General features: G+C 39.4%; 3 protein-coding genes and 4 non-coding genes across 11 annotated transcripts; all 7 read right to left on the bottom strand.

The window, feature by feature from the left end:
* Positions 1 to 14,314: 14,314 nt before the first annotated feature.
* Positions 14,315 to 17,540, bottom strand: rpl13a (ribosomal protein L13a). 5 transcript variants are annotated; one of them, XM_020085245.2, is made up of 7 exons: positions 17,436 to 17,540; positions 16,701 to 16,773; positions 16,364 to 16,429; positions 16,052 to 16,153; positions 15,174 to 15,259; positions 14,904 to 14,963; positions 14,315 to 14,567 (listed from the first exon to the last, which is right to left on the bottom strand). In XM_020085245.2, the coding sequence occupies exons 1-7, from the start codon at positions 17,523 to 17,525 to the stop codon at positions 14,358 to 14,360; spliced, it is 687 nt and encodes a 228-aa protein (XP_019940804.2). In that variant the 5' UTR covers positions 17,526 to 17,540; the 3' UTR covers positions 14,315 to 14,357. The 5 variants fall into 5 exon arrangements, with proteins under 5 accessions (XP_019940804.2, XP_019940805.1, XP_069391455.1 ...); XM_020085246.2 differs by having other exon boundaries at positions 17,341 to 17,501; XM_069535354.1 differs by having other exon boundaries at positions 16,687 to 16,773; positions 17,436 to 17,472.
* Positions 15,029 to 15,108, bottom strand: LOC138412998 (small nucleolar RNA SNORD34). Its single transcript, XR_011245334.1, has one exon. It is a non-coding gene; the product is annotated as a small nucleolar RNA SNORD34 (small nucleolar RNA).
* On the bottom strand, positions 15,364 to 15,440 carry LOC138412999 (small nucleolar RNA SNORD50). The gene has a single exon (XR_011245335.1). It is a non-coding gene; the product is annotated as a small nucleolar RNA SNORD50 (small nucleolar RNA).
* Positions 16,240 to 16,323, bottom strand: LOC138412994 (small nucleolar RNA Z195/SNORD33/SNORD32 family). The gene has a single exon (XR_011245330.1). It is a non-coding gene; the product is annotated as a small nucleolar RNA Z195/SNORD33/SNORD32 family (small nucleolar RNA).
* LOC138412995 (small nucleolar RNA Z195/SNORD33/SNORD32 family) lies at positions 16,501 to 16,575 on the bottom strand. Its single transcript, XR_011245331.1, has one exon. It is a non-coding gene; the product is annotated as a small nucleolar RNA Z195/SNORD33/SNORD32 family (small nucleolar RNA).
* Positions 17,541 to 18,673: 1,133 nt separating the features above from the next.
* atp5if1b (ATP synthase inhibitory factor subunit 1b) lies at positions 18,674 to 20,149 on the bottom strand. Its single transcript, XM_020084796.2, has 3 exons — positions 19,985 to 20,149; positions 19,253 to 19,365; positions 18,674 to 19,072 (listed from the first exon to the last, which is right to left on the bottom strand). The coding sequence occupies exons 1-3, from the start codon at positions 20,051 to 20,053 to the stop codon at positions 18,931 to 18,933; spliced, it is 324 nt and encodes a 107-aa protein (XP_019940355.1). The 5' UTR covers positions 20,054 to 20,149; the 3' UTR covers positions 18,674 to 18,930.
* Positions 20,150 to 20,831: 682 nt separating this feature from the next.
* zmpste24 (zinc metallopeptidase, STE24 homolog) lies at positions 20,832 to 26,342 on the bottom strand. Its single transcript, XM_069535352.1, has 9 exons — positions 25,908 to 26,342; positions 24,471 to 24,617; positions 24,178 to 24,381; positions 23,598 to 23,750; positions 23,335 to 23,476; positions 23,048 to 23,223; positions 22,621 to 22,725; positions 22,339 to 22,482; positions 20,832 to 22,213 (listed from the first exon to the last, which is right to left on the bottom strand). The coding sequence occupies exons 1-9, from the start codon at positions 26,013 to 26,015 to the stop codon at positions 21,989 to 21,991; spliced, it is 1,404 nt and encodes a 467-aa protein (XP_069391453.1). The 5' UTR covers positions 26,016 to 26,342; the 3' UTR covers positions 20,832 to 21,988.
* Between the last annotated feature and the right edge of the window lie 361 nt (positions 26,343 to 26,703).

The raw sequence follows: 26,703 nt of genomic DNA on the forward strand, positions 1-26,703 counted from the left end.
CCCAGGCATTTCCAGGGGAGCATTATGAATAAATTCAGACTGAGCTAAGCATTCATACATGGCTCTGTGATTGTTTCGTCTTGTCCCCATGGAGAAACGAGAGGAGGGGTGATACAGTCTGCATGTTTTATAATTGGACCTTCTCAAGGAAATAATTCAGCTTGTGTTTTACCGTACATATGCCAGAAAATGAACCTTCAATACAATTTATCACGTAACATTGATATAGTTTTACCGGTTCTATTCTACACTAATTAATTAGCAGGGTTGGATTGAATTTAATGCCAAATCCATTGTGAAAACTCTTTCTCCTGGGTTTACAAGATATAATTCATTTTTTTGCCAAGTTTAGTTCATAGCGAGACAATTTCCAGAATTGATCAGGTTTAGCCAGAATGGAAGGAACTGAAGATGTGCTCTTCATGATGAACAAGAGAGGATCTTCTGATAACACCTTGTACAATGAAGGGGTAAAAATGCAATTGCCCTCTCTGAAGGCAAAGCAAGGCAGATTTATTTATATAGCACCATCTAGACACAAGTTAATTTAAAGTGCTTCACACAGGCATAAAAATACATTAAAGAAGACATTAACGTTGCATTGAAAAGGCAACAAAAACAAGATATTTAAAAGTGCTTTAAATACGTATAGAATAATCACAAATATAAAAGATAAGACATTAAGAAGACATTATACCTTAGTCACATTTATAAAGCAGGAAAATAATGCTGCTTCACTAAAACAAAGCACGGCATAATATAAAAGCTATTCAAACTTTCAACTTAATGTATAAAATGGCATTCTTCAAATGCACTCATTGCCCTCCACTCATCCACTGCAGATTGGTTCAGAGAGCTCTGGATTTTCCTGCAGGGCAGTTCAGGGTTATTGTCTCGCTTCAGAGCATTTAAGTTTTGATGGTATTCAGTGCAGATGTAATGCCACCCACAGAATAGACATTTCTTTCAGCAACAGGATTTAACAGTTTTTAATACTTGAAAAAATCATGTCAAATGAAAACAATAAAATGATCATTAAAAGCAGATTTTTATTAATAAAGAAAATATTTCAGCTCCATTAAAGCCACAGTACACCATTATCAATGGCAGAAGATCACCACTGACTGACAGTCCACACATCAGCAGAGGCTGCAGTCTACTGTATTTTTTGAGCTAAATGCTAATATAGGTAAGCTGTTGGTATACATGTTCACGATGATGTTTGGCATATATGCTACATTAAAAAAATTAAGTTGTTTTAATATTAAATGTATTACCTTTGCTAATATAACTTTGTTAATTCAAACAAACTTACCAATCATATGAACTGTCTTAAGCTGAGTCAACAATTTTCTTTTTTTTGTGTAAATAAAAAGTCAGTGATTTCAATTTACTGTGGGGCAGACAGGACTATCTGCACCTGTCTGTAAAGACTATCCCTCCAACAGTGGTTCAGATATTGTATCTGTATATTGAATAACTGACCTGACAACCAGCCACAACTCTGAATGATGCAATCAAGATGCATTTCTGACTATTAAATTAAAGGCAGCCAACCACTTGTAAGAAGGATAGTGTGTTGAATCTGTACCCACTGATTTCTTATGGTTAATTAACTATTTGTCAATACTTTTACAATAAAGCATTAATAAAAGTAGGTTTTGTCAGACTGCTCAACCTCAATTAGCGTCAAACAATATTAGTTTCTGAACATTTTACTGGTGAGACATCTCCCATTGGATGTGAGCTGCAGAGGTTAAAGAAAATCATTTATTTATACAAATTCATTTACATTTAGAATTGCACACTGCATGGCTTATTTAAAATTTCAAAAACCTATATGCTGAATAATTTACTACAAAAATCATCATTATTAAATGGAGTCATATCGTTAAACAAGGATTAAATGAGGATTTTTCCAAGCCTGGAAACCCAGATGTTGTTCCATTTAACTGCTATAATGAATCTCTAAATCATTAGTCAATCATTTGTTGAGCATTATCAGAAGCCATTAGTTACAACCATAGACTGTATAGAACAACATACAAACAAAGTGCACTTTGTCTGAAAGCAGTACCACATTTCTTTCTATTTCAAGACATTAACTCCAGGTTATATTTTCAGAAAACAGGCACTTAGTTGGACAGTAGCAGTGTGATGTGTTTTCTTTAATGCCAGGTACAAGCCAGAAGATCATTCATTAAACAACAGCCTGCTGGGCTCTTTCTGTTAACCCACCAGTGCTTTGAAAACAAGAACAACAATTCTGTGGATAATCGTGGCTTATCCTCAGGTCTGTCTAAAGTCCTGCGCTGTCCTTGCTTTAATAGAAAATGATCAAAAGAGCAGCTCCATTATTTGGGCTCTGTCTGCGTGGTTTCACAAAGTTGTGCAGCAAAATTACCCGAGTGTTAAACAGCATCCTTTTTTTCTCAAAGTTTAATCATTAAAAAGTAACAGTGAAGAAAAGCATGCAATAAAACCGGAGAAAAACAGACGTAAATAAGGGGAGTAAGGTGGAGGCAAAGTAGCAGAGCTCGAACGCTGTTGCAAGACTAGTCGTGTGCTTATCCAAGAATTGATTAATGGAGCTGGTGAGAACATGGGGAAAGCAGAGGGTCCCCTGTGACTACACTGGCGATAGAGACACTTCTTATTCTCTGGTACAATCATCAATGATTGTCAAGGAGAGGCTTAGATATGACTGGAGACGACTCCGTACGCCATGTTACAAGAGAGGAAATCAATACTGACTGCACCACTCACTGAGTTTCATTACTGCTTATCACGATCAATTTACCATTTTGGTAAAGCTCCTTCACTCTTCACTATCTGTTCTTGTGAATATCATCTTCCCATTTGTCACATACGAGGAAAGCATACTTTTCCAACCATCTCCAGCTTGAACAGGTGCTCTGCCGCTCTTGAACGCACCAGCTTGAAATCCTCATTAAAGAGGATCATCTGTCTGTGGTTTCTGCATGCTTCCATCTTCCTTTCTCACTCTCTGCCTCTGTATGTATACCTTCTAAGATTCCTTGACAAATTTTATCCAGTGAACAGACATTTAAGAATATTAAAAAACAGATTTTCTGCAGCCTGAGGTCAGTTAAACTCTTCTCATTAAACTGCAGAAGTCCAGCGAAAAAGCTCTGGCTGCTTTATTTGGTTTGTTAATGAAATGTGTCTCCTCTCCTCTGGAGCCTCGGTATCTGATCTAATTAAAATCATATATCGTGTTTGAATACTGATGTATTTCACTGACTGCTATGGATTCTGCTGAAAATAAGTTGAAATGTACTATCGTCCAGAATGCTCTTGTTTTCAATGGCACTAGTGGCTGTAAAGTGAACTGCAGCCAGCATTCTGAACATGTGCACATGTTCGTACACGTGATTGTTCAGCAGACCCTCGTGTTTTCTCATGACATCGATAACGGAACTGTTTGGCCATATTTCATGCTCAAACAGAATTTATGTTGGAGTCTGTGTTGTGCGCTGATGTGTGTTGAGTCATCGTTTGTTGACATTTGTTGACTCCATTTCTAAACTAACGTTTGGCGCTGTAGGCAGAAGAGTGGCATTGAGGCAAGCCAGTCAGGAGTGAGCGTCCTGCAACGTCACATCCTCTGGAAAACAGTCAACAGGCTCATAAATATAATTGAGAAAGTGGGCAAAGAGCTCATTTGTTAAAGGAGACCTTTTTAATTTTTCTTTCTTCTTGTGTGTTAGGTAGGTTTTTTGCTGTTGTAAAATTTCTGCAGAGTTAAAAAGCAGAGTCCACAGTAAAGGGAGCTCCTCTCCCCCACAGAAAACCCTGATCCTGAAGTTTACTGAAACGCACCGTCAGTAGTCCGCCCACTACTTCTGGGTATCATGATGTCACATGACATCACTAAGCATTACATTTGCAAAATGAATCCATAGTGGCTAGTCTGGCACGCCCCTAAACAAAGCCAGGTAAAGTGAGATCACAGACCAACATTTCCTACGCATGCTAGAAATGGTTGACCAATCAGAGCAAACTGGACATTATCAGGAGGAGGGCCTTAAAGAGACAGGAGTTTAAACCAAGTGTTTTCAACAGAGGCTGAAAAGAAGAGCTGCAATGGACAGAGAAAAGTGGTGTGTTGTGATGATGTCTTTTCAACAACCCAAATCGACAATCTTCCCGAGATCCAGCTCACACTTGATATGTTCTGCAAATTACACGCTTCGCATGGTGTTGAGCTTTTTTTTGTGGGGGGGGGATTAAGCTTCTTTCCAGAAGCCTGACTCTTAATACTCAGCATACGGACGATATGGACGAATGACAACACAGAAACATCTGAGGCCTCCATCCCAGCCAGTGGACACAGATATCAGCTGCTCAGAAAGCAAACAGATGGCCTGAAGTTATGAATATAGTTATTATATTTAAGTATTTTCTGCGGTTTGTTATGACCCCAGTGAGCAGGAGTATAAGAAAAGAGTTGGATTGTCTGCGCTGCAGCTTGCTCTTGCAGCCGTGGATAACCAGCACACTCAAGGGGATTCCTGCATTGACAGATTTCTTAAGAGCGGTTCCATATCTTGCTCAGAGCATTTTATTCCCAAGCGTGTGAATATGTTGAGTTGTAGGAGGAGATGAATGCAAATTTGTGTTTGTTTATCCCAGAAATATCAAGACTGTTAACACAAGGGCCATAGACACTGCATACCACACCAGATGTTGTATGTGCAGGGATTTTATTCTGGCATTTGTGAGTCTGCATAAACTTTAACTCAAATATAGTATATTTATTTGAAATTTGTCCCTGAAGTCTATAGACTCAATATCTGTCTCATCACAGGTGATTTCACACAAAACGGCCTCCTCAAAACTGAAAGAGAATTCATTTATTTTACATTTCACATTGCGGGGTTGAGATTGATTCCGTGGAGACGGAATTTGTTCTGGATGAGCTCCATCAGTCGGGGCGGCTCCCGCGTGGTTCGTGTGTGCGCTCGTAGGTGGGCGGCTGCATCTGGAGCCTTAATGGCTTCCATGCTGTGCTGAGTGGTCTGCTGTGCAGTAACACAAATAGATACCAACGGACTTCAAATCCCAGCTTTAAAGCCCCATTCAGACTGAAAGAGGCTGCAGGGAAGCTTTGGTTTCACAAAGCTCTATAGTAAATACTTTGTCATTGGAAAATGAACAATTGTAAGGTTCTAGTTGGATTCTAGATTCTATACCCGGATATATCATTTTAAGAAACCAATTAAAAGTGTTAGTTATTTTAGATGTAACATCACATGCTGTATATTGCCAGTGTTAACAGTTGCACACGATATCCTGTAAATTCACAAACAGGAATCAATACACAGCAATTATTTAATGTTCCTCAGAGACTAATACTCAAAATAGCTTCTGTCCTTCAGCTTTGATAAGCCTGCAAAGTTACTGCTCTTTACCCTCCTGTGCAAAGTCCAGCTGCATAATCAATGGAGCTGCAGAGCACCTCGCACACACAGAAAAATCAATGACGCATATGAGGGAAGAATGCAGAAACAATTTAGGACTTTTTTCAGAAACGATATTCCTGAACTGACAAAAGGAATTCTTTGTGCTATTATGTTTTCTTATTTATTCTCTTCTTGTAATGATCGTGTAATGTCTCTCCTCGTCCTCTTTGCTCCTCGCTTTCATGATCCAAAATTCAAGCTGAACTTCTCAGAGTTTTGTCTTTGTTCTTGCCTGTGTGTGTGTGTGTGTGTGTGTGTGTGTGACGGTCAGTTGGTGCGTGGGAATGAAAAGCAGGTTGACCAAGTTGTTTCATATAATCCAATTCTGGCAGAAACTGAACCGGTCACTAGATTAAAGCGACACTATGCAAATGTCTTACCTTAAAACATCAGCTTCAATATTTGTTTGATGGTCCACTGACCAGGAATACGGAGAATGGTGCTTTCATTCCCACTGTTCACTCTGAACCCCTGTTCTTGTTCCAAGTAACTTTGGTGCACAGGTACAATCTCCTGTTAAAAGTGTGGAACTGACTGTCGCAGCTTCAACTTTCAAAATCTGGCCGAGCAATTTCAAGAGCAATCCTGTAGTCGCAATTTCACGAGTAATGTAAGAGGTTTGTTATAAAGACTTTGAATTCATTCAAAAACCGTATTTATCGCTGATATTCAGTGAAGAAACTTTTCCAAAAATCTGAATTCTAAACAAAGTTTGGTGTATTTGTTACAGCAGCGACTCCTCTAATTCAGGAAGCCAGGGATCATGAGGAATATAGGAGCTCAGAGAGCGCACACGCCCTATCTCGCAAGCTAATAGCTCCAGGTTTGAGATTGGTTCTGTAATGTCTGCATAGTCCTGCTGGAAGTCAAACTAACGAAATGAAAACGTAACCTGCTTGGCAGAGGTAATCACCATGTGTGGCTGCAGAGGGCGGTGTTTCTCAGTTAAAGTTACACAGTGTTGTTTTAACTGGATAAGTCATTTCAGTGTTTTTCCTTCTAAAGAAGATGATTAATTCCCAGCTGCTTTTCAATCGGTCACTTTGCTCTATTGTTGGAGCGTTTGAAATCATGATCGAGAAGGTTGAGCCCATGTGGAATCGTGGGGTCTATATTCCTTCCTGCAGTATAACCCCCATTGACTATGAATATAAGGTTAAAGGAAAGATCTACTGAGAAAGATAAAGTGTTGCATTATTAATCATGTTCCTCAAAGGTCAAATCTTTGGTCCAGACTGCAAGAAAAGCGACATCTGTTTGTCACGTAAGCGTTTCCTAGCTCCACCTCTCATGAAATTCATATGCTGTTCAATTATTAAATCCAAACTTGACCTGTTAAGATGTTTTCTAAAAATACAAAGTATAGCTGAAAATAAAATATTCATCCTTAGAAAACATTGAAAAACTTTTTTACTACCAAAAAAAAAGTTGTGTTTACAAAAACCATTAATCCAGTTACAGACTGTCAGTAACAGACAGCAACAGATCGATACTTTCAGAGCAGCCGTATAATCCACAGCCCCGGTTAAAGGTGGAATTCTCAAAAAACTGCAAAACCGCCTTAAAAAGGAATTTAAGTGGTTAGAATGACTCGGCTCAAGACAAAACTCACAGATAATCTAAATTAAAGAGCACTGAAGACCTGACAGATTATCAGAGAATTGAATCGATATCTCTGTGAGGATCTCCACAAAAAGAACTGCACATTTAGAAATTCACTAAACTGCTTCTTATTGGAGTGAGGCAAACACTCCCACAACCCGGAGAAAGCAGCAAAAACCTGCAGCCCTGAGCAACTGGAAAAAGTAATATACTGTGAGGACTTAGAGTGAATTCCCCCTCTGCTACCGTCATAATGGGTTTACATTCAAAAGAAGAGGAGGGTGCCTTCAGGCTGGTGGAGGAATGAGAGGCACAGATCCCTCCAGTGCTCAAACATATGTGGCTATTTTACAGGACACGTTATTGACACTGCACTATACTACACGACTATAACAGGATGGTGAGTCAATAATCAAACAGTGCAAGGTATTTCCCTTTGTCAAAGACCTTGAGATATTGACATTTTACACAGACAGTCCAAGATTTACGTACATAATAATACATAATATATCAAGTGTTTGATCCAAAAGTAAGTCCTCCGAGCCCATGGTTCACCCTATTCCTTTACGAGCCAGACAAGGTTATTGAACACAGAACTGCTTCTAGGACTTTGTAACTTCTGCTTCTTTTAATAATGTATTTTGTGTCGATTAAAAGCAATTTTTTATCTGTGAAAAGTGTGATACAACTAGAAGTATCATCCTATGGTTATATGCCTCAACATGTTCCTGACATAAATTATATTCACAATAATATCAGGTCACTGTGACCTTTGACAACTTAAATCTAAGGTGACAGGTGACAACTGGTGAAAATTTAAATATCATGTTTAAGAGGCCAGAAACATGTTTTGTGAGGTCACTATGACCTTGACGACCAAAATCCTTGAGTCCAACTGAACATTTGTACCAAATTTAAAGAAATTCCTTCCAGGTGTTCTTGAGATATTGTGTTCACGAGAGAGACGACAAAGTGAACACGTAATGAATACGTCTCATGGCTGTCGCCATGCAGAGGCATAAAAATCACTTTACGTACCTATGATTTCTAGCCATTAGCTCATTTAACGAAAAACTTGTGTCTGACAGAACTGTTAGACACAAAACTCCACCAAAGAGTGGAGTGGTCACTGACGTAATGTAATATTGCACATTTCCCCATTGGGGGACTAATAAAGGATTCTTTAATCTTATCTTATACAGTTTAGCTACATGTTTCTGCTGTAGTGAAGCTCGTGATTGGACCTTTTCATCACAGCACATCCCTGCAAACTAGACGGTCTCGTCTTCATCGTTTGTTTTATTGTCCTGGAAAGCTCAACATTCTGAATCTACTTCTCTTTTCCTGACAGTAACCATGATCCTTCTCATGATTTTGCCCTGACCGTGACCAGAGAATCAAACTGCCAGAGGGGACCATCCTGATGGACGTGTTAGAGTACCATTCATCTTTATTCTTTCCAATGCATTTTTATCTGTATCTATGTATTGTTCGTGGGCTGCATACGGTCAAGAGGCTGGAGGTTCCCTGTCCCTGGTGAAACATGAGTGAAACATTGCAAGTGAGCAATATTTAAAACCACATGGCCTCAACAGTGCGAGTCTGCTGACAGTGGTACATCTAATCACATTTGCTTCACCGACACACACACACACACACACACACACACACACACACGCATACAGTAATTCGCTCCCATGCAATAGGCCACATGCTCAGTTTAGCATGTTATTGACTAGTTGTTACAGATATGCACGGGTGATACATCACAGCCACAAGACTGTAGAGTTGTTTTATATTAGAAAAAAGAAAAGCTGCTTGTTAGTCACACTGTGTTACGCACTGTGTAATGAGGGATTCGCTTTCTTCATGCTTTCCCATGAGCCCCTTGCGCACGTCTGTCTCACCAGGGAGAACAAGTGCTGGCTCGACCATCTGCAGCAACTGCAGGGTTTTATTTTGCTCAAGGACACTATAGCGTGGACGTACATTCGCTGCCACGATGGAGGAAAATGCAACGTCTCACAAAATACTCATTTGACTTTGTTTAGTGAGCATAAGTGAACGTGTGTGTACCGTGTGTGTTTATGTCAGAGGGGTCTCATTACAGTGAAGTCGATAAAGGTTTCTGCGATTGGTCGTTCTCTCTTCCCAGATCTCAATTTCTGAATTCAATTTGTGACTCTGCGAGACCAACAGCAGTCTCTTACCGCTGCAGCATCTCTTGTCAGAATTTTGCTGCTGCTCTTGTCCATAAATAGATATAATGACTTCAGCTTGACTGAATGAATGGAGTTGTTCTACTGTCATTCTAAATCTTTTCAATTACACTTAGAGGTCACTGGATATAAAGGCCTGGACATGTCTGCGCGTCAGCTCATGTAAATATAAATGTGTCACAGGGCTCCACACAGAGAGCATACATCATGTAAAAAGGTTTTTATGAAAGGCACTTGTGACTAATGGAGAGCACCTTTGTTGAACAGTGTTGGTGTGATTGTGTATTTTTGGAGTGTTAAGTTGTAAGTAGGCCTGTATTTTCATTTGCATAGGTAAGTGTATAGATCATAATACATTATAGAAGAGCTGCACCCCAGTTATATACATATTCTGGATTTTCTTCTGCACTAGGAATCAGAAAGCAAACATTTTAGGTTTGAAAGATTTGGATTCAAATTTTGTTTGTAAGTGAGGGAGCAGAAAAGTTAAATATTTTGCAACAATGCTTAAATAATTTGGCCTACGTTATGCATTTTGTTGACTTATATTATCTGAAATGTGTCCAACAATGTTATATCCACTTGACTCTGCTATAACTTCTAGGGCAAATGACATGACGGGGAAAAAAAACACAACTGTCAATCATGCAAAATGGTAAAAATGGTAATGTTTGTTTTTTTATGTTGGTATATGTCCCCTTCGCTAACATGGAGGAGGCCAGGTATATGACCTGTACTGCAGCCAGCCACCAGGGGGCAATTGAGAGGCTTTGGCTTCACTTTTGAGGAGCTGTTGTCAATGATTTCAACCATAAGTCATAAACCATAAACCCTGTCTCCTCCGTGTTACTGGATGGGACATCTATGAAACATTCTGCCACTTATTAGCTAAAATACATTTAGTCAAACCAACATTGACATTGTTCTGGTAGTGCCAGTGTAATTAGTAAAAAGGTTTGGAACAATGTATCTGGCTTTTTGTTTCAAAATGACAAAGAGCTCCTCGGCTCATTGACCCATGATGACGACTCTGAGTCTCGCTCTGTGTGGGAAGAACAACGGGACATGCACTGTGCATCAAAAGCACAAATAAGTTGTATAGATTTTCAGAATGCAATTCTGAGGAGAAGAATGAAAACTATTAATCCAAGTGTAGAGGCCAGTCTGTGTGGACAAGTAATAACTTACATTCAATTATTGTGGCAGTTGTTGTATAAAAGCTATTGATTTATGGATGCCTGCCCTTTGCTTCACAGTCAAGTCCACAGGTTTCTGATTTTTCTCTTAGATCTCATGGCTGACCAAACTCCAACTCTATCCTTTTCTCCCGCTCTTTATCTTTTTCTTATGCTTTTCAAAGCCAGCCTTTTGAGACTTGGAATACATTTGTTCCTATTCAAGGGTGACATCAACAGGGACTGGAGAAACTCCACACTAACTGTTCAAAGGGATTCAGCTCATCTGTGGCACTTCTGCCTCGACTCACAGACCAAAGCCTTTTTTTATCAGGAATAAATTAGAAATCATATTCAAACTGTGCACCTTCATGTGCTTTGCTAGTCTGATTATAAAGCTCTCTGCTTCAATATTCATCAGCTCATTCTCATTAGTCAAACGCATTCTGTATTAAAACTGGATTAAAACATCACCTATATGAGATGTTTGTGGTTTCATCAGTGTCTTTGCATTAGTTTTGAGATACTGTTTGTTGTATTGACTAAAACAAAAACACACACAAGTTTAAATTGCAATTTCTGCCCATACATTAGCGGTTTGGGTTTTTCGTTCCTGTTGTACAGTTTTGATTGGAGTAATCAATTCTCCTTTTTCCACCAAATTAGCTCTCCATTCATTAACCTTAGTGGTGCCTGGTGAATCAGTTTGTGTTCCTTATTAATGGAGGGCGTTGCACGCTGTACAAATAAAGTAAACAGTAGTGAGATGGTAGATTGCATGTGATTGTACTCTTAATGTGTATACATTTAACACATTATACAGCCAGTGACTTTGAAAGTGTGCACAAATGCACGTCCTCTTACTTTACAAGAATGAAGCCAAAATATCCTGGACACGGTGTCTCAGCTGTCTATCATGACGTTTCAGTCCATTTTTATATGTCAAAAAACTAATAACAACTAACTTCAATATTCATCTGTTTCATAAGAACAGCCTTAAATGTATTCAGCATGTACTTTTTAGTTTGATCTGTGTCCCATCCACTAAAATGGAGGAGGCGGGGTCTATGACCTAAACTGCAGCCAGCCAAGAGTATGATCACTAATCAAACACATATAAAAACAGTGCCTCTGCAAAGGGGAAGAAAATCTTCATTCCTAGACCACCGACTTTGGCAGCGTGTCACCTAGCAACACCTCCCACTAATGTGTCTAAACTATTTCATCCACCTGTTTAAAATGGAAAAGTATGCACAACAGTTACAGTAGCATTAAAATATTTTATACTTCCCGACTCAAAAAGTTTGGAGATTTCAAATTTCTATTCGACTTAAAATCTCTTCCATTTGTAGGAGACCACTTTATGGCTCCCACATAGATGAGCACTCCCAATCTGGAGCCAAACACTAAAACACCAGCCAGTTTTAGGAAGAAGAGGAGGAGGAGGAGGTTTTCTATAATTGCTGGAGCCCATAAAAGGCTGGGCCTGCAAGAGCAGTTTCAGACACTCATGGTCTTTTTCAATCTGTCTCAGATGCTGTGATTAGAGGGCGAGCTACTGCAACAGCATTTCCAAAAATGTCATTTTTGGAGCCGTCACAGTGATTTCTCCATCTGTTTGCTGGAGTAACGACATCCGCCCTTAACACAGGGAGACAGGCGTCGCATTGGCCTCCTGCCTGATCTTTAGTGGGCTCTGCTTTTAAGGGGGGGGGGGGCATTTGAGTCTCAAGCACAGAGAGAGGGGGATGAGACCAACACAGAAAGTATGGGGTGTCTTGGCAGTTTTTCTTTACGCCTTAATCAGGAAGATAAGCCATGATTCGCCTTAGTCTGACTCAGTTAAAATGAGAAATGCCATATGACATTGATACAATGCCCACACACGCATAACTAATCCCTCCAAGACATTGCAAGATGTTTGGAGGAAGTGTTGAGGCAGGTGAAAGGGTTTACATTGAAGGATAGCGTTCTGAATTCGTCTCAGGCTGCAAAAACACTTTATTTTCCCACACTTTTGAAACATTTACATCCTGGGTTCACACAACTGCAGAGTCATTGAGCCCCTTAAATTCAGCTGGCCCCATTTTACTTAAAAGTCCAGATCGGCAAAAGACTTGTGGACAGTTTTGCCAGATACAGCAGTTGAAAAATCACTAAGATGCATTTACATATTATATTTCTATACTCAGCAATTTTATCATCAGACTGTCGACACAGCCGTCAGCGCTTCAGTATCTTGCACGATGACACTTCACAATGCAGACTGGAGGAGCTTAGGATCAAACCACTGGCTTTCTGGTGAGCGGACCACCCTGTGTATATATATAAGTAATTCCACTCACAAAAAACAGATGCACTTATTAACTTAGCAGCACAAAAAGACAATATGTCTGTTGTATACTCAATATGTTATTAAATCCACTGTAGGAAAAATGCTTATAATTCAAACAAAGCAGTGTCATGTACTGCACATTGAACTCCCTGCCATAGTTGCATGTCATTAAAATAGTAGAAACCTCTCTTTGCAGCCTTTCCATTTTTATCTCTTCAGGTACTTTCCACCTGCTAAAAGCTAAAGTGCGACTCTTTCTCTGGGTTGGATCAAATCAGAAGGAAAACGTTTGTGAGTGCTGTTGAAGGGAGAAAAAAACATCAGTCTTATTTTAAGAGGAGATCACTGAAGGTCACTCAGGAGATCCAGCTGGTTCAGGACAAAAGTTCAGCTAAACTGCTCAGATTACACTGCTCTTAAATAACAAAGATCTGTTGGTCATGATTGAGTCCTAAGAAGATTTAGCTGGAAATCCTTGGATCAATATCATTGTCCAGGTAGTGAAACACTTTGATGAGCAGCTTATAAAGTTCACTGAGGCATTCTCATATTAACTGGTTCATTGATTAACTTAAATGAGGATTTCAACAGAGGGCCTCAAGGTCAATTATCAAATGAAAATTAATAGATTATTGAAAAATACATATACCCTAAAGAAATACACTTTGACCGAGGTCACAATGTTATACTGTCTCTACGGGAAAGAACATGTCCTCTTGAAAATAAATCTGGAATTATCCTTTAATCTTCCTCTTTCAACATTAAATTCTAAGAAATCCAGTTTCTTTTTCATTAAAAACTCTGTTTGCTTATTGATAATCTAACCCTTTATTCTGAGTTCATATCTTCAATAATGCTTTCAATCACTGTGCAGAGAATTTCTACATAAGTACAACACTGCTCTCTGCTGGTAGACACTGGAATACACTTGGAAAGAAGTGACATCAAGATGAACGCCACTTGATTTTGCTACTAAATTCCTTCCAAAGATATCGTGAAACTCATCACCGTTGTCTTGGGCCTTGTTCACCACCTCAAATGTAATTTATAGCACAGGTGTCAAATGTCTTAAAAGGTTTATTTCAGTTGAAAGTAACACACATTTAAAAGCAGGTTGTAATCTTAAGAAACCACACTATATTTTTGATGAGCATGAATTTAAAGTTTAACACCTCAAAAACTTCATCCACACTTCTCTTAATTTAGGAGTCAGTCAAGCTTCTGAGGTGGAAGTCTTCCTTCAGCTCACACAATGTAAAACATAACTTGCCAGGAGAGCAGAAAGACTGTTCAGCAGTTTTTACACTCACAGCAGGATGTACTGGAATACAAATATTAAAAAACTTTCTGCAAGATTAGTGCTTCAGTATAGTTTCTTCTCCATTAGCTGCTGAAGTGCTGCAAACAAAATACTCAGTTTACTAGCATGTTACTGCAAATAACCATTTCAACCTAGGTGCAATTCAGGATCATGAACAAACGAAAGTCAAGACACCATTTATAAACATTTATTTATCTTTATTGGCCAGAGGGAACCAGCTCAGACAAGGACTCCATATTGTTTCAGAACTTGTGTGTATGCTGCGATCTTGCCCTCAACGTTCTTTTCCGCCTGCTTGGTCAGCTTGACCATTGTCTTTTTCTTGGTGTAGCGGAGCTTGGCCTTCTCCTTTCTCTTCTCCTCCAGGGTGGCTGTGATGGCCTGGTACTTCCAGCCGACCTCATGTGCCAGACGGCCGAGGAGGGCGTACTATGAGGGGGAAAGGGAGTGATTCACAGTTAACATCTGCAAAAAAACCATTCTACCAAACTAGGTTTATACGACCAGCAGCAACTAAAACTACTACAAATGCTAAAGAACACTGAATTCCATAAGAAACATTTTCCATACTGCATTTAACCACTTGATTATATGATCAAAGGACACAACTTGTTCTAGACTCAACTCAGTAATCAGATCCGTTTGTCTCATCAATGGATGATCAGTTTAGGAATATAGATTTCATCAATGTCAAGCAAGAACTGTTGTGGCAGGTGAACTTAGGCTTTCTGATGTGTTCCAATTTTACATTTATTAAAGGCTTACCTTGCGAGTGGGCTTCAGACGCACAATCTTAAGAGCAGCTGGGACGACCATACGCTTCCTCTGTGGGACAAAATTCACAAGTCAGATAAAAGAAGAAAGGGGCATGACTACACACTGCTCAGGCAGCATGTCTCAGACATTTGTTTGTTTTCAAAGGTCACTCAAACAAGGTAGGTAAGGTATTTAGATTGACATCACAGACAGCAGAGATGAAGCCATGTGTGGCCCATAGGGAATATGGATGTGCAGTTCTTTGTTGCAGCTCATCACCTTGTCATAGGGCGGGGGGATGCCGTCAAACACCTTCAGCCTCTCCAGAGCAGCCTGACCTCTCTTGGTCTTGTGGGGCAACATGCCTGAAAGCAAAAAGAAAATTTTAAGTTCAATAAAATGTCAAATAGTGTCGAATGCAGCCATTACAAATCGTAAATTTGTCCAAGCACAAATGTACACCCCACTGAACTCAGAAATCAGATCCGATAAAGTTTGTCTCATCAGAAGATGATCAGCTTCGGGATAAAGAGCTCATCAATGTCAAATGAGGAACAAGTTGTGCTGGAGCAAATGAACAAAAACAATTCTGATTTGCCAGTTTAAGACTAAGTGTCTGTTTCTCCCTTTGAAGCCTGATTACATTTCATGAAATGCTTCTTTATCGTGGTTAATAAAAACATCTTTATTAGCTAAATTTCACACCTTTGTTAGTCAGTTTTTCTGCAGTCCTGGTCCTCTAGACAAATTTGTGGTCCCAGTTCAGTCATTTGCAGACAACCTAAGATTTCAACAGACTTTGACTTGCCTGCTAAACCTTGTTTCTCAGAATATGAAGAAACAATGTAACTACTTGACAGCATAGGTTTCCAGCCAGGTCTTGCTTTTAGTGCACAGATTAAAAAAGCCAAATGTTTAAGATCTTCAAGTGTTATTTCAGGTTTCTCAATCTGTTTCAGAGGTTAAGTGAAGGTTTTTGGCAAACTGGCCACCATCTTAGGTCAATGGGTTTCAAATTTCCCAGGTGTGTTTACAATGCATGTCAATTTCCTTAATGTTAATGTCCATTTAAATTGATAAAATCAGGCTAAGAATATAATCTGCACTGAATTAACAGTATTTAAGTTTCATTATCTAGATTCTTGCCACATTCTCACCTCTGACTGTCCTCCAGAAGATCCTGCTGGGAGCTCTGAAGTGGTATGGGCCACGAGAGGGGTTGGTGTTCATCCTCTTACGCAGGAAAGCGAGGTACTTCACTGAAGAGGGCACAAATATACTTTAGTACAGGTGACAAATACTTAACTCCAAGTTGTGGAAACCATTACTTCAGTATGGTAATGCTGATGTCTCAGATGGTAGTGCATGTGAGGTATTCTCATGGTCATTTAAACTCGAATTACAGTGAAAAATCATCATCATTGACAAGCATGTTCAAAAGCCTAAATGGAAATAAAGGTGTCACTTACGCTTGTTGCGGTAGAAGTTGCCAGAGATTTGGATTCCCTCACATCTCACAACCACAACTTTGTGACCTGAACACAGATGAGAACATAAGTTAAACATTTGAAATGAACAAAGCCATTAAAATACCTTGCAGCTGTATGCTGTCTCAGATGGTAGTGCATGTGAGTTTTCTCAAGGTCGTTAAACTCAAAACAGGTAGCTCATCACCGACAGAATGGAAGATTACTCAAATGTGCCACTTAGTATTAAGTAAGTTGTGTTCAGGTACATTCTAAACAAACTTTAACAGATAAGCAACATTCACAAGTTAGATCTCAATTCTTACTTTATAAAACTCACCCAGCAGAACCTGTTTAGCCACGAGGGCAGCGAGCCGACCAAGTAGATGGCCCCTGCCATCAAGTAGCAGAACCTGCAGGTTTAAAAGACAGAGGGACAGACATTTTAATTCTAACGTAAGCTTCAGCGTCACTTTACAAGATATAGTTAACCACATGAAGAATGCTACGTCTTTAACAACTACTCGATCCTAATCAAGTTTGAGTGAACTCCTCATAATCGAGATTTGTAAATAATAACTTCTCAAAGTTGTTCAGGATAAATCCATGAAGATGCACGTTTTTCCCCCATGAGCTCTGACGGCCGCATGGACACCAACTACCGCTTGAGCTACGTCGTTAGCTTAGCATCACCATCAAAGCACGCCAGCGCGGTTACTGTGATTTTACCTTCAAATAAGGCGGATGGAAATTAAAGCACGATTATCACGAGTCAACATCGGTAAAATCGCACATACGTCATTAGGATTTTAATTTAACGAGGGCACGAGCTAAAGCCAACAAGCTAACAGCACTGGCTCGTCAGGGAAGCTGCCATGATGGAGGCATGTCCACTGGGCTGGAGCCTAGCTGCCTCAAACGTGTTCAAATTTCGCATTAAAACAAACATCAAACTAAACAGAGATTACACCAAAATGTACCTGAGATTATCCCCCGCAGTTTACATGTGAAGGAGAAGACTAGACTCCCCGTTAAAGGCAAAAAGGAGGAATAATGATCCGCAGCCTTTACGCACCTTATTGAACCGGTCCGCCATGATGAGCGAAAAGAAAGAGACACGGGGCTGCCCCGCAGAAAAAGCAGGGGCAGACGGAAGTGACGACATATGAATTCTTTCTCGCGAGACGTGGTGCAGAAACGTGTTTTTTTTTTTTTACTTTATGTGTTAAAGATTTCACGAAATATTTTAAATGTTATGTAATGATAATAACGGGAAAATCTTCGGTTCACAAATATTCTTTGTCAAGCAAATTGCAATTTTTTTTCTCCTTCCTGATTCTAAACATAGTTTATTTATTCACATTTACATACAGTAAAATATGATTTTACATCAACAAAACATAAATATGAATAAACGACTCATTAGTTTTGCTATATTTAGAATTGTATTTGCGATTTGCCTTCATTTTAGCCACTAATTCTCTGTATTTTATGTTTGCTGTCTTTGTACTCATTGCTTTTTCTCTCATAAAACTTATTTCCATTTACAATGTTTATTAATTAATGAAATGTAAATTCACCTTGATAAATAAAGTTGCTGTTGGATGAAAGGAGTTTGGTTAAATGTCGATAAAAAAACTATAGCACATTTTTATTTGTAATAAATTGATGAGAAATGTAGACTTGCCCCCACTATCATTTCTGCTGTCAGATTGAAACCTTTAACTTCAGGATATTATATGATACACTGTACATTTTATTATTGATGCATAGTCTCCTGTTTGCCAACATTAGGCTAATATTAATATCAATATATATAGTTATGTCATACTAGTAATATCATAGCAGCATGTTGTGGTTCACAAACTCTACCTGAGAAGATAAAACTAATGATTCTGAGTAGGAATTCATTGAATGTGATTTCTCTGCTTCAATGATGGATCACAGGGGAAAAAACAACTTCCTCAAGGCCCCAGACACTCAGGTCTTGTAACCTTAGATTTGTCAAATATGCAGGGCTGCAGAACGACTTGTTTCAGCAGTCAACAATATGTCCATTATTCTTATGATTAATTATTTTTGTAAAATACCATAAAATTGTGAAAAATGTTGATTTGAGTCCAAGGTGCTGTCTTCAGATGGCCAAGTCAAAAACATAGATATTAAATTTGTGTTGACATAAAACACTAAGGAGCAAATCCTCACATCTGCTAAGTTGACTTAAGGGAAGATTTAGTAATTTGTCTAAAATAATACACAATGAATCAAAACGACTGACCTTTTTGAAAGAATGATAAAAAAATAACTTCCAAAGCTGTTTACATTACAAATTTATTCATACAGCACACAAGAAGATCCTTTGATCTTGCCATTTGAAGTGTTTTAAGGTTGTTCCAAGGAATACAACTCAAATCCCAGCATGCAATTGAAACAATAATCATTTAATGAACAGCTTCAATAACTTTCAAGCATTTACAGAACAGTCATCCACACATTCATATCCAGCCCGGTGAGACGGCGCATGCAGCAAACCGAGTTATTTCTTAAGGTGTCTGACGGCAAAAGGGAAGTTAGTCATCATGCTTCAGCTTCCTGATCTTCCCCTTGTGGCGGTCGATCTCGCACTGCAGACGTTCAATCTCCTTTTTGTGGTGGTCAATTTCTTCCTGGTGGTGCTGCTTCAGTGCAGCCAGCTGCTCCCTCTCTTTACGCCTTGTGTGGATAGATACGACAGCAAGCGACAACACAGAAGAGAAAACGTTAACAACAGGAGGGAAGGGGGAGAAATTAGGACAGCAAGAGACGATCACAGTAAAAAGAAAATGTGGTGACTTGAGAGTTAACTAGAGCCCAGACTCTCTGCCAACGTTCGATTGCCACAGAAGTACACACTTGAAGTACATCTCCTCCTCAGCGGCCTGTTTCTTCCCCATGGCTCCACCTGCCTCTCTGATGGACCCTCCACCTCCACCACCTTTTCCTGCTCCTTTACCCAGCTCACCCAGCTGAGAAATCCAAAGACAAAATGTTTAGTGTCAAATGATCAGCAACAAATGGAAGCCTGGTTATGACTTTACTCCATGGACATCTCTCCAGAGGACATGGGCATCAAATTACAAAGTTTTAAAGTCAGTTTCTTGCATAGGTTTTGTAATTAATACGTGTTTCTGTGATATTAGAGTAGCTGGACCAGGATGTTGAGAGAACTCCCCTGTGAAGGTCAAGATTGTGTTTATTTCAAAATGGAGGCTTCTTTGTTTGGGAGGTGCTGATAGAGACAGAGGTATTTGGAACAGACTGGAAACTGTTTTGTGCAAAAACAAAGAGGTGAAAACAGAGACAGCTTCATAATATGAGGCTGATTTACTTTGATCAAAATGGCCTCACAGGCAAACACTGGTATTTTTATTTAGACAGACACTTCACGTGATTGAAATGAAACCTTGCTGATGTATGATCGACCCTGTTTCACTGGATCCATTGAAACCACATTACCACCACACTCCTCTGACATGTTATCACCTCAACAGTTGTCTAACTGCCTCCGTGAAGGTGAAGCTCAGGTTTGTTGAGTCACACGAAGCAGCAGTTTGTGGTTTGTTCGTGTGTTCCGTGTGTGTTTACCTGGTCTGATGACATCCGGAGCTGAGAGCTGATGAAAGTCCTGACGCTGGGCCTCAGAAATCTCGCCATGTTAGAGTCACATATGACAACAACACTGACAGTGACGGTGTCCTTGTCCTCACACAGCTCCACAGGGCGGCGCCATTACTCACACAGACCAGGGGTGTGACGACGACGACACGAGCTGCACGTTGATCCTTAAAACAAACTTATGTTCGTTAAATAACTATAACCACAGAACTAATCTGGAAGAGTTTTTTTTAAATACACATACACTGCTTCGTTTGACTTAGTATGAAGTTGAAAAGTAATGTTATATTGCGTGAGGATATTATATTATATTACCCGCCCCCTTTTTTTGTAATGGTATGGTCTCAAAGATTGGGTATATCGCACCTCGCACGTTTTTTGGGACTGAACCATTACGTTGTTTAAAAAAAACTATTTACACTTTTTAAAATTAAGATTCTATATAACAAATAAGGAACATGTGCAATGTTTAAGGTATTGGAAAGGAAATATATTTAAATATGAAAGAAATCTTACCTTGCAAATGTAGGTATTCTGCACATACCATAAACATACAGACTTATTTTATGGTATTATATCATTTTATTTTTCAAGTCAAACTTAATATAACAGAATATTGGAACACTAATACATTTAAGTATGGAACATGCCTTTGTTTATTTTATGTAAATAAAGTCTCCAGCCATTAAAACCATGAACACACACAATCAGAATGAGTAAGTCAATGATAAAAATAGTACCTAACGTATTATGGTGTATTTGACATTGTGTTGCATTATAATTTCTGTTACTACTAAGAAACACCCAGGATAACAAATGCTTTGAAGAACTTTATTCAATGCTGCAAAGGAAGTATACAGCCCCCTCTTTGAACAAACCAAGCACTGGCTTATTCGTGAAAGGAACCTCACAGACACCGTCCCTGAAGTTGCCTATAAATACTTTACTTTCCAGACAACACTGCGCTCACTCCGGCCCGAAATCCAAGAGAAGAAAATAAAAAACACTAGTTATCAACTTAAAATTTCAATCCACATTCAAAATGTTTCACAATTCACTTCATACGTCAATACTCTACTCATCAAAGTTACATATATACAGGTATGGTTGCACCCTTTGTTGGTGAGCAAGTGCTTTAGAAAAAAGTAAAATTACTCTCCCCAATGCATGTAGAAAATAAAAATCACAAGTCTAACTGAATTTCAAATGAAATTTTCTTCTGCACTGCTGTTCATAATATTTCCACTATCTGAACAAACAGCAATAATTAGAGGCACTCACATTGTTTACTGTAATAAAGTATCAACATTATTCCTCTTACAAAACTGGGGATTTGAAGACTGAATTAACATGTGTTCTCTTGAGCTTGCTTGGGGATAATGTATTAAAATTAAATTAAATAAAATTAATAGTTGCACTTTGACAAATCAAATTCTGGCCTGTGTGTTTGCAAAAAGTATTGTCATGAGGTTTATAAGAAGTCTGGCTGCAAACCTACCATCGCCACATGTTCCCTGTTTTATTTATGTAATACTGTGTGATAACCTTCTTTATACTTTCAGAAACACAGTTTTGCAAGTGAAAATCCAAGTTTTTGTCTTCTTTTTTGATTAAAAAAAATAGTTATAGGTATTATTTCAAAAACTGAACTATCTGCAAATTGTGCTCTGACAATATTTTTGTAAAACACACATTGCCCAGAAGTATTTCTCGACAAGCGCATAGTGTCTCTAGAGAAAAGAGTAGAGACTTCAGTACAGGCTTTTGATTTTTTTAGGCTGCCTTGTGCTGATATGTTTTGGTTTTGTTTAAAAAAAAGGTTAAAGGGAGCAAAATGGAAAAAAATTAGAAAGAAGATAAAACAAGAGGGTCTGCAGGTGGGTAAAGAAAGACCGGGATGCATCACAGGGCCAGGAGCGGTCTGCGGAGGCCCTTTGGAGGAGGCAGCGGACGCAGCTCCCCCTTCCAGCCCCGTCAGTCCTGCTTGGCGTTGCCCAGAGCTCTGAGGCGCTCCAGGAGGGGAGGGTGGGAGTAGTGCCACATGGAGAACAACCAGTCAGCCACAGGGAAACCCAGGTTGTCCTTGTTGAGCTTGATGAGGGCAGAGTAGAGCTCGGAGGCTTTGCCCATGCTCTGTGCAAAGGCATCTGCCTGGAACTCAAACCTGCGACTCAAAACCGTAAGACAGAAGGACAGGAGCTGCAAAGACAGAAGACAAAAATACATTTGTGTGACGAAGTAGATATGTAAATAATGAAATGTGTCAACAGCTCAAAAAACAATGTAATTTTACTAATGCCATGTTTACAGAATCTCATAGTCACCTCATTATATGGGGAGAAGATGAACTGGAAGATAATCATCAAGCCTATTAATGTGGGTTGGCTGTCATTGAAGCCAAAAGCTACAAACAGCTCCTTACGTCCAATCAGAACAGCGAATAGGGAGAAGCACAGGAAGGAATTCATCTGCAGAAACAAGAGTCAGCAGATGTTATTGACTTAATGGTTGTATTTGTTTGTGTCTACATTTATTCAATTTGTATAGAGATCAACTTCAAGCTCTTGTTCAGTAAAAATAAATATGGAAATCCATTAGATCCCGACCTGACTGATGACCATATTCTTTACAGTATGACCAAGCTTCCAGTGACCGAGCTCATGACCCAGCACGGCAAGGATCTCTGGGTTGTTGCAGCCTTGTTTCTTGTTCTGTGAAAATATTTAAATAAGAAAGACAAACCTGTATTCCACTGAAAGATAACAATATATATAATAACTCATTATCAGAGTTATCACTACCAATTATGCATCTTATTCCATCCAGGTTCTCACATTTAAGACTATAAATTCACAGCCTGGGCTGATCAAATTTAACTTAGAGAAAAGTGTGGCTGACAAATAACTATCAGGTTGTGTCAACCATTTATATAGTTTGTCTCAAACTTTAAAAAGCATTTCAAGACCCCTGATGAATCCTGGTTAATATTAGAGCCATGTGATATTTTCTGAACTGAGATCATGGCTGTGTCACCTTGGGCTTGGCTTTGGCTTCACCAGATGACTCATCAGTATCTGGCTGCTCAGGCTGTGTCTCTCCAGTCTTGTTAAGAGGGGAGTAGTCCTCCAGAAGAGTGTCAAACAGCACGATGCGTTTGTTCTTGAAGAACCCATAGAAGTATGCATTGCTGTGCGATGACCGCTTCGAACCTGAAAATATGACATTCGAAAACAATTAAGAAGTGCTGCACCATGAACCATCTTGTAGAGAGGGTCGACATATCTTTAAAACCTAAAATCATATGCAACTTATTACTTTACCTTCTACAACATAAACCTTAGTGAGGGGGAAGCTTATACTCTTGGCCATAACCTCAATGTCCGTCTTTAACTCTCCCTCTGGCAGCAGAGTGAACTTGTCAAACAGCGGAGCAATGTAATCCGCATAGATGGTGACAAGTACCTAAGATCGAAAGAGAAGAGGAGATGTACCATCATGAATGAGTGGTGATTACACAAAGATATTTTTTTCCTACACGTTCAGACATTGTATAACATGCTGGCAAAGAAAACGTAGCACTAACCAGAGAGACAGCCAGGGTGAAGAGCCAGGCATAGATGAAAAAGTAGTCGCCCCCAATCTTGATGATGTACAAGAGCAGTGAGGTCACAGGCAGCAGGATACACTGAGTCACAGCGAACTTCTTCACAGCATCTCTGAGGAAGAACCCCAATGTCTGAGAAGAAGAGCAGGCATTAAGATAAATAAAAACAGAAAGAGAGGACGTGTGTGTCTGTAGTTATCAGTGATGGCAGCCTGGGTTTTACAGGGGGTTACATTTTAAGTTTGCAGTTTCAAGCTGCCATTGTCAGTTTGATTTCATATAATTTATGACAGATTCTAAAAATGACAAGTTTTCACTGTGGAAAATATTGAATTATTTTGGATTAATATATTCATTCTTTTGTATCCATCTGCAGATTTATCTTGTTTCAAACTGTCTATTTTTGCCAAAATCTAAACAGGGCTAGATTAACTATTTCCACTGCAGATTTGAAGAGTGTAAGAGGATGAGAATGTGTCTGCAGATCTTCCAGAGGCAGGAAACCACAAACTGACCCACTTGAGTTGTACAGAGGGTGAGTGCTGTTCAGCCACTGTACCTGCTGATTAAAGCCGTGCTTCTCCTCAATGACAAATGTATTGTACAAACTCCAGGGAAGTCCAGTTATGGCGCTGAACAGGGTGGCAAGCGTCAGGAACATGAGGGACTGGGTGATCTCGTAATCTGAACCAAATCCAAAGCGGCTTGTCACTGAGCAAGCAACGCCCCACAGAAATGGGATTCCACCAAGGAGCAGGATCAACTAAAATAAAGAAATAAAATAAAAATCAAACTCTTCTGAAACTATACATCACAAATATCTCTGTAATTCAATCCACTGCATGTTCGTACCGTCCCCTCAGTCTCAGAGTAGAGTCCAGACCAAAAGCTGAAGTTGCTTTTATCCAGCTGATAAAGACGTGACTTCTCAAACGTTGCAGAATCCATGATCTTCCCGAGCTCCTGCGGTACATGTGTTGTTGATCTGTATATCCTCCTCTGTAGAGCAGATAAATCCGATCCGGGGTTATCACAGATAACAAGGGGAACCAGACTAATTCATGTAAAGTATTTCAGACACATCACAAGTCCTTTGTTGAATTGAAACTTTCTCAGGTGTCAGGCAACATGATAACTAACTGATAAAATGCCCTCAAGAATGATTACATTGACACTAACATACATAATGTTTCTTGTATTGTAAGACAACGATGCCCATCAAATCAAATGAGATGTTTTAGTCACTCAACTTCCTGTCACATATAAATTAGTTCTCAGGTAAATTTGTTTTCTGTAAAATGTCAAAATAGAAATTCAATAAACTCCACACTACTGGGATACAACAATCATTCACATATATCTGTGTGTGTATTAGCTTTTTGTGGCAGCTGTGTGTAGCTGTGCTTTTCCTCTCCAGCAAACTGTTGTCTGCATCGTCTCATCTACATTGAGAGCTACTGAAAACTAGACTAGATCTTTTTGTGTTGACCTGATTGACAAATAAAGTTGCTACTGATTCTGTCTTGTCATTGAGCTTTGTCTGCATCATGTTCTTCCTCAGCTCCATTTCACTGACTTCCCCAACCAAAACCAAAGAGAAGTCAGTTGTGCAATTCAGATACTGAAGAGCTGAACATACTGTATAATTACAAAATGCTAATAATAAATACTCATATTTATCAATACTCTTTTGCATCTTTATTTATTAGCATTGTTTTGAATCCTAGTTTAGTTTGAGATTCTATTGTTTTATTTCATTGTATTCGCTTTTTAGATTCTAGTGATTCATTTCATTGATGCTTACAGGGACCTCAGTATTTAGTTCCCTCTCGTGCACCTCATGTTTTGGAATGACAATAAATCTTCTTGAATCTCGATTAGTTCCTTCATTTTATAAATCGAGACGATATAATCATAGTCTATCTGCCAGCTTCTTCTGACTGCATTCAAGATGTACTATAAATTGAGTTAAATAACGGAACACACTCATCAAAAGTTTGTAGTGAGAAGATAATGCACAACAGAGAGGCCTTTTCTAACCATGATACAACACTAAAATATCCTCCACTGTAGATTTCTGACAAGGACCTCGATAAACTTCACAGCTGTTATGGAAATGTTTCGAACTATCTCCTTCCTGTTTGCAAGAACTGCCTTTCACATCAGATATCACACGTAACCATCGTCTACCTGTGTCACTGGTTCATTTTACTGCTACTGTCTACTGGTTTAATGTTCAATTAGAACTGAAACACACACATATGTCCCCAACACTGGCGATGGACTCACCTGTCTGTAAGACAGATACGCCTCCCACAGATACACGGTCCATGAAAAGCCCAGAACAGCATAAAAGATCTGCTTTTCCACCGGGAGGTCGAGTATAGTCTCCACCATGTTCGCTCTGTTGTTGGTCTGTGTTGATGGAACAGGGCTGACTAGCTCGACAGGCTAACGCTACCTAGCCTGACTGACTGTTAGCTTGAGGCTAGCAGCTACTTAGCTCCCGCTCTACACAGAAACACAGGCAGGCTGAAAACAAAGAGAAGCGTCTCCACGTTAGAGTCACAGACACGGGCCGACGTTAACTCGGGAAATGTCCGCATCAGATTTCCATTCCTGGGGTCGAGGCTTCTACCGCTAATATCTTTCCATTCATGAGAAGATGAGAGCCTGTCGGCAAAGTGCGGCGACGAATTGTGACCCCGCTGAAACAACGACTATAACAGGAGTTCCGCTACAGAGGCGAAACAACACTTTGTGTTTTCAGATTGAATTCACAGCTTCATGGTCACTACCGGTGTCTCTAACTACTCTAGTGAATAAACCAGCCAACTGATGGAGAACTGTAGACAGGGTGTTAAAAAAAAGTTCCTCATTATCTTTGGGGTTTTCAGTTTCCAGATGCTGTGAATGATTAACTACTTTAAAGCATGATCATTGAACGGAAAGCGTAAAGAACAGAAGCTTTAAGTCAAATACAAGTGTACCACACTCACACCTCTGCAGAAAGAACACCCAGTCTATGAAGAACACGTGTCACACATGTAGTATTTACATAGAATGCCCTTGTGTGCTCATAGGA

Source organism: Paralichthys olivaceus, chromosome 12, assembly GCF_024713975.1.
Source record: "Paralichthys olivaceus isolate ysfri-2021 chromosome 12, ASM2471397v2, whole genome shotgun sequence".
NCBI lineage: Eukaryota > Metazoa > Chordata > Actinopteri > Pleuronectiformes > Paralichthyidae > Paralichthys > Paralichthys olivaceus.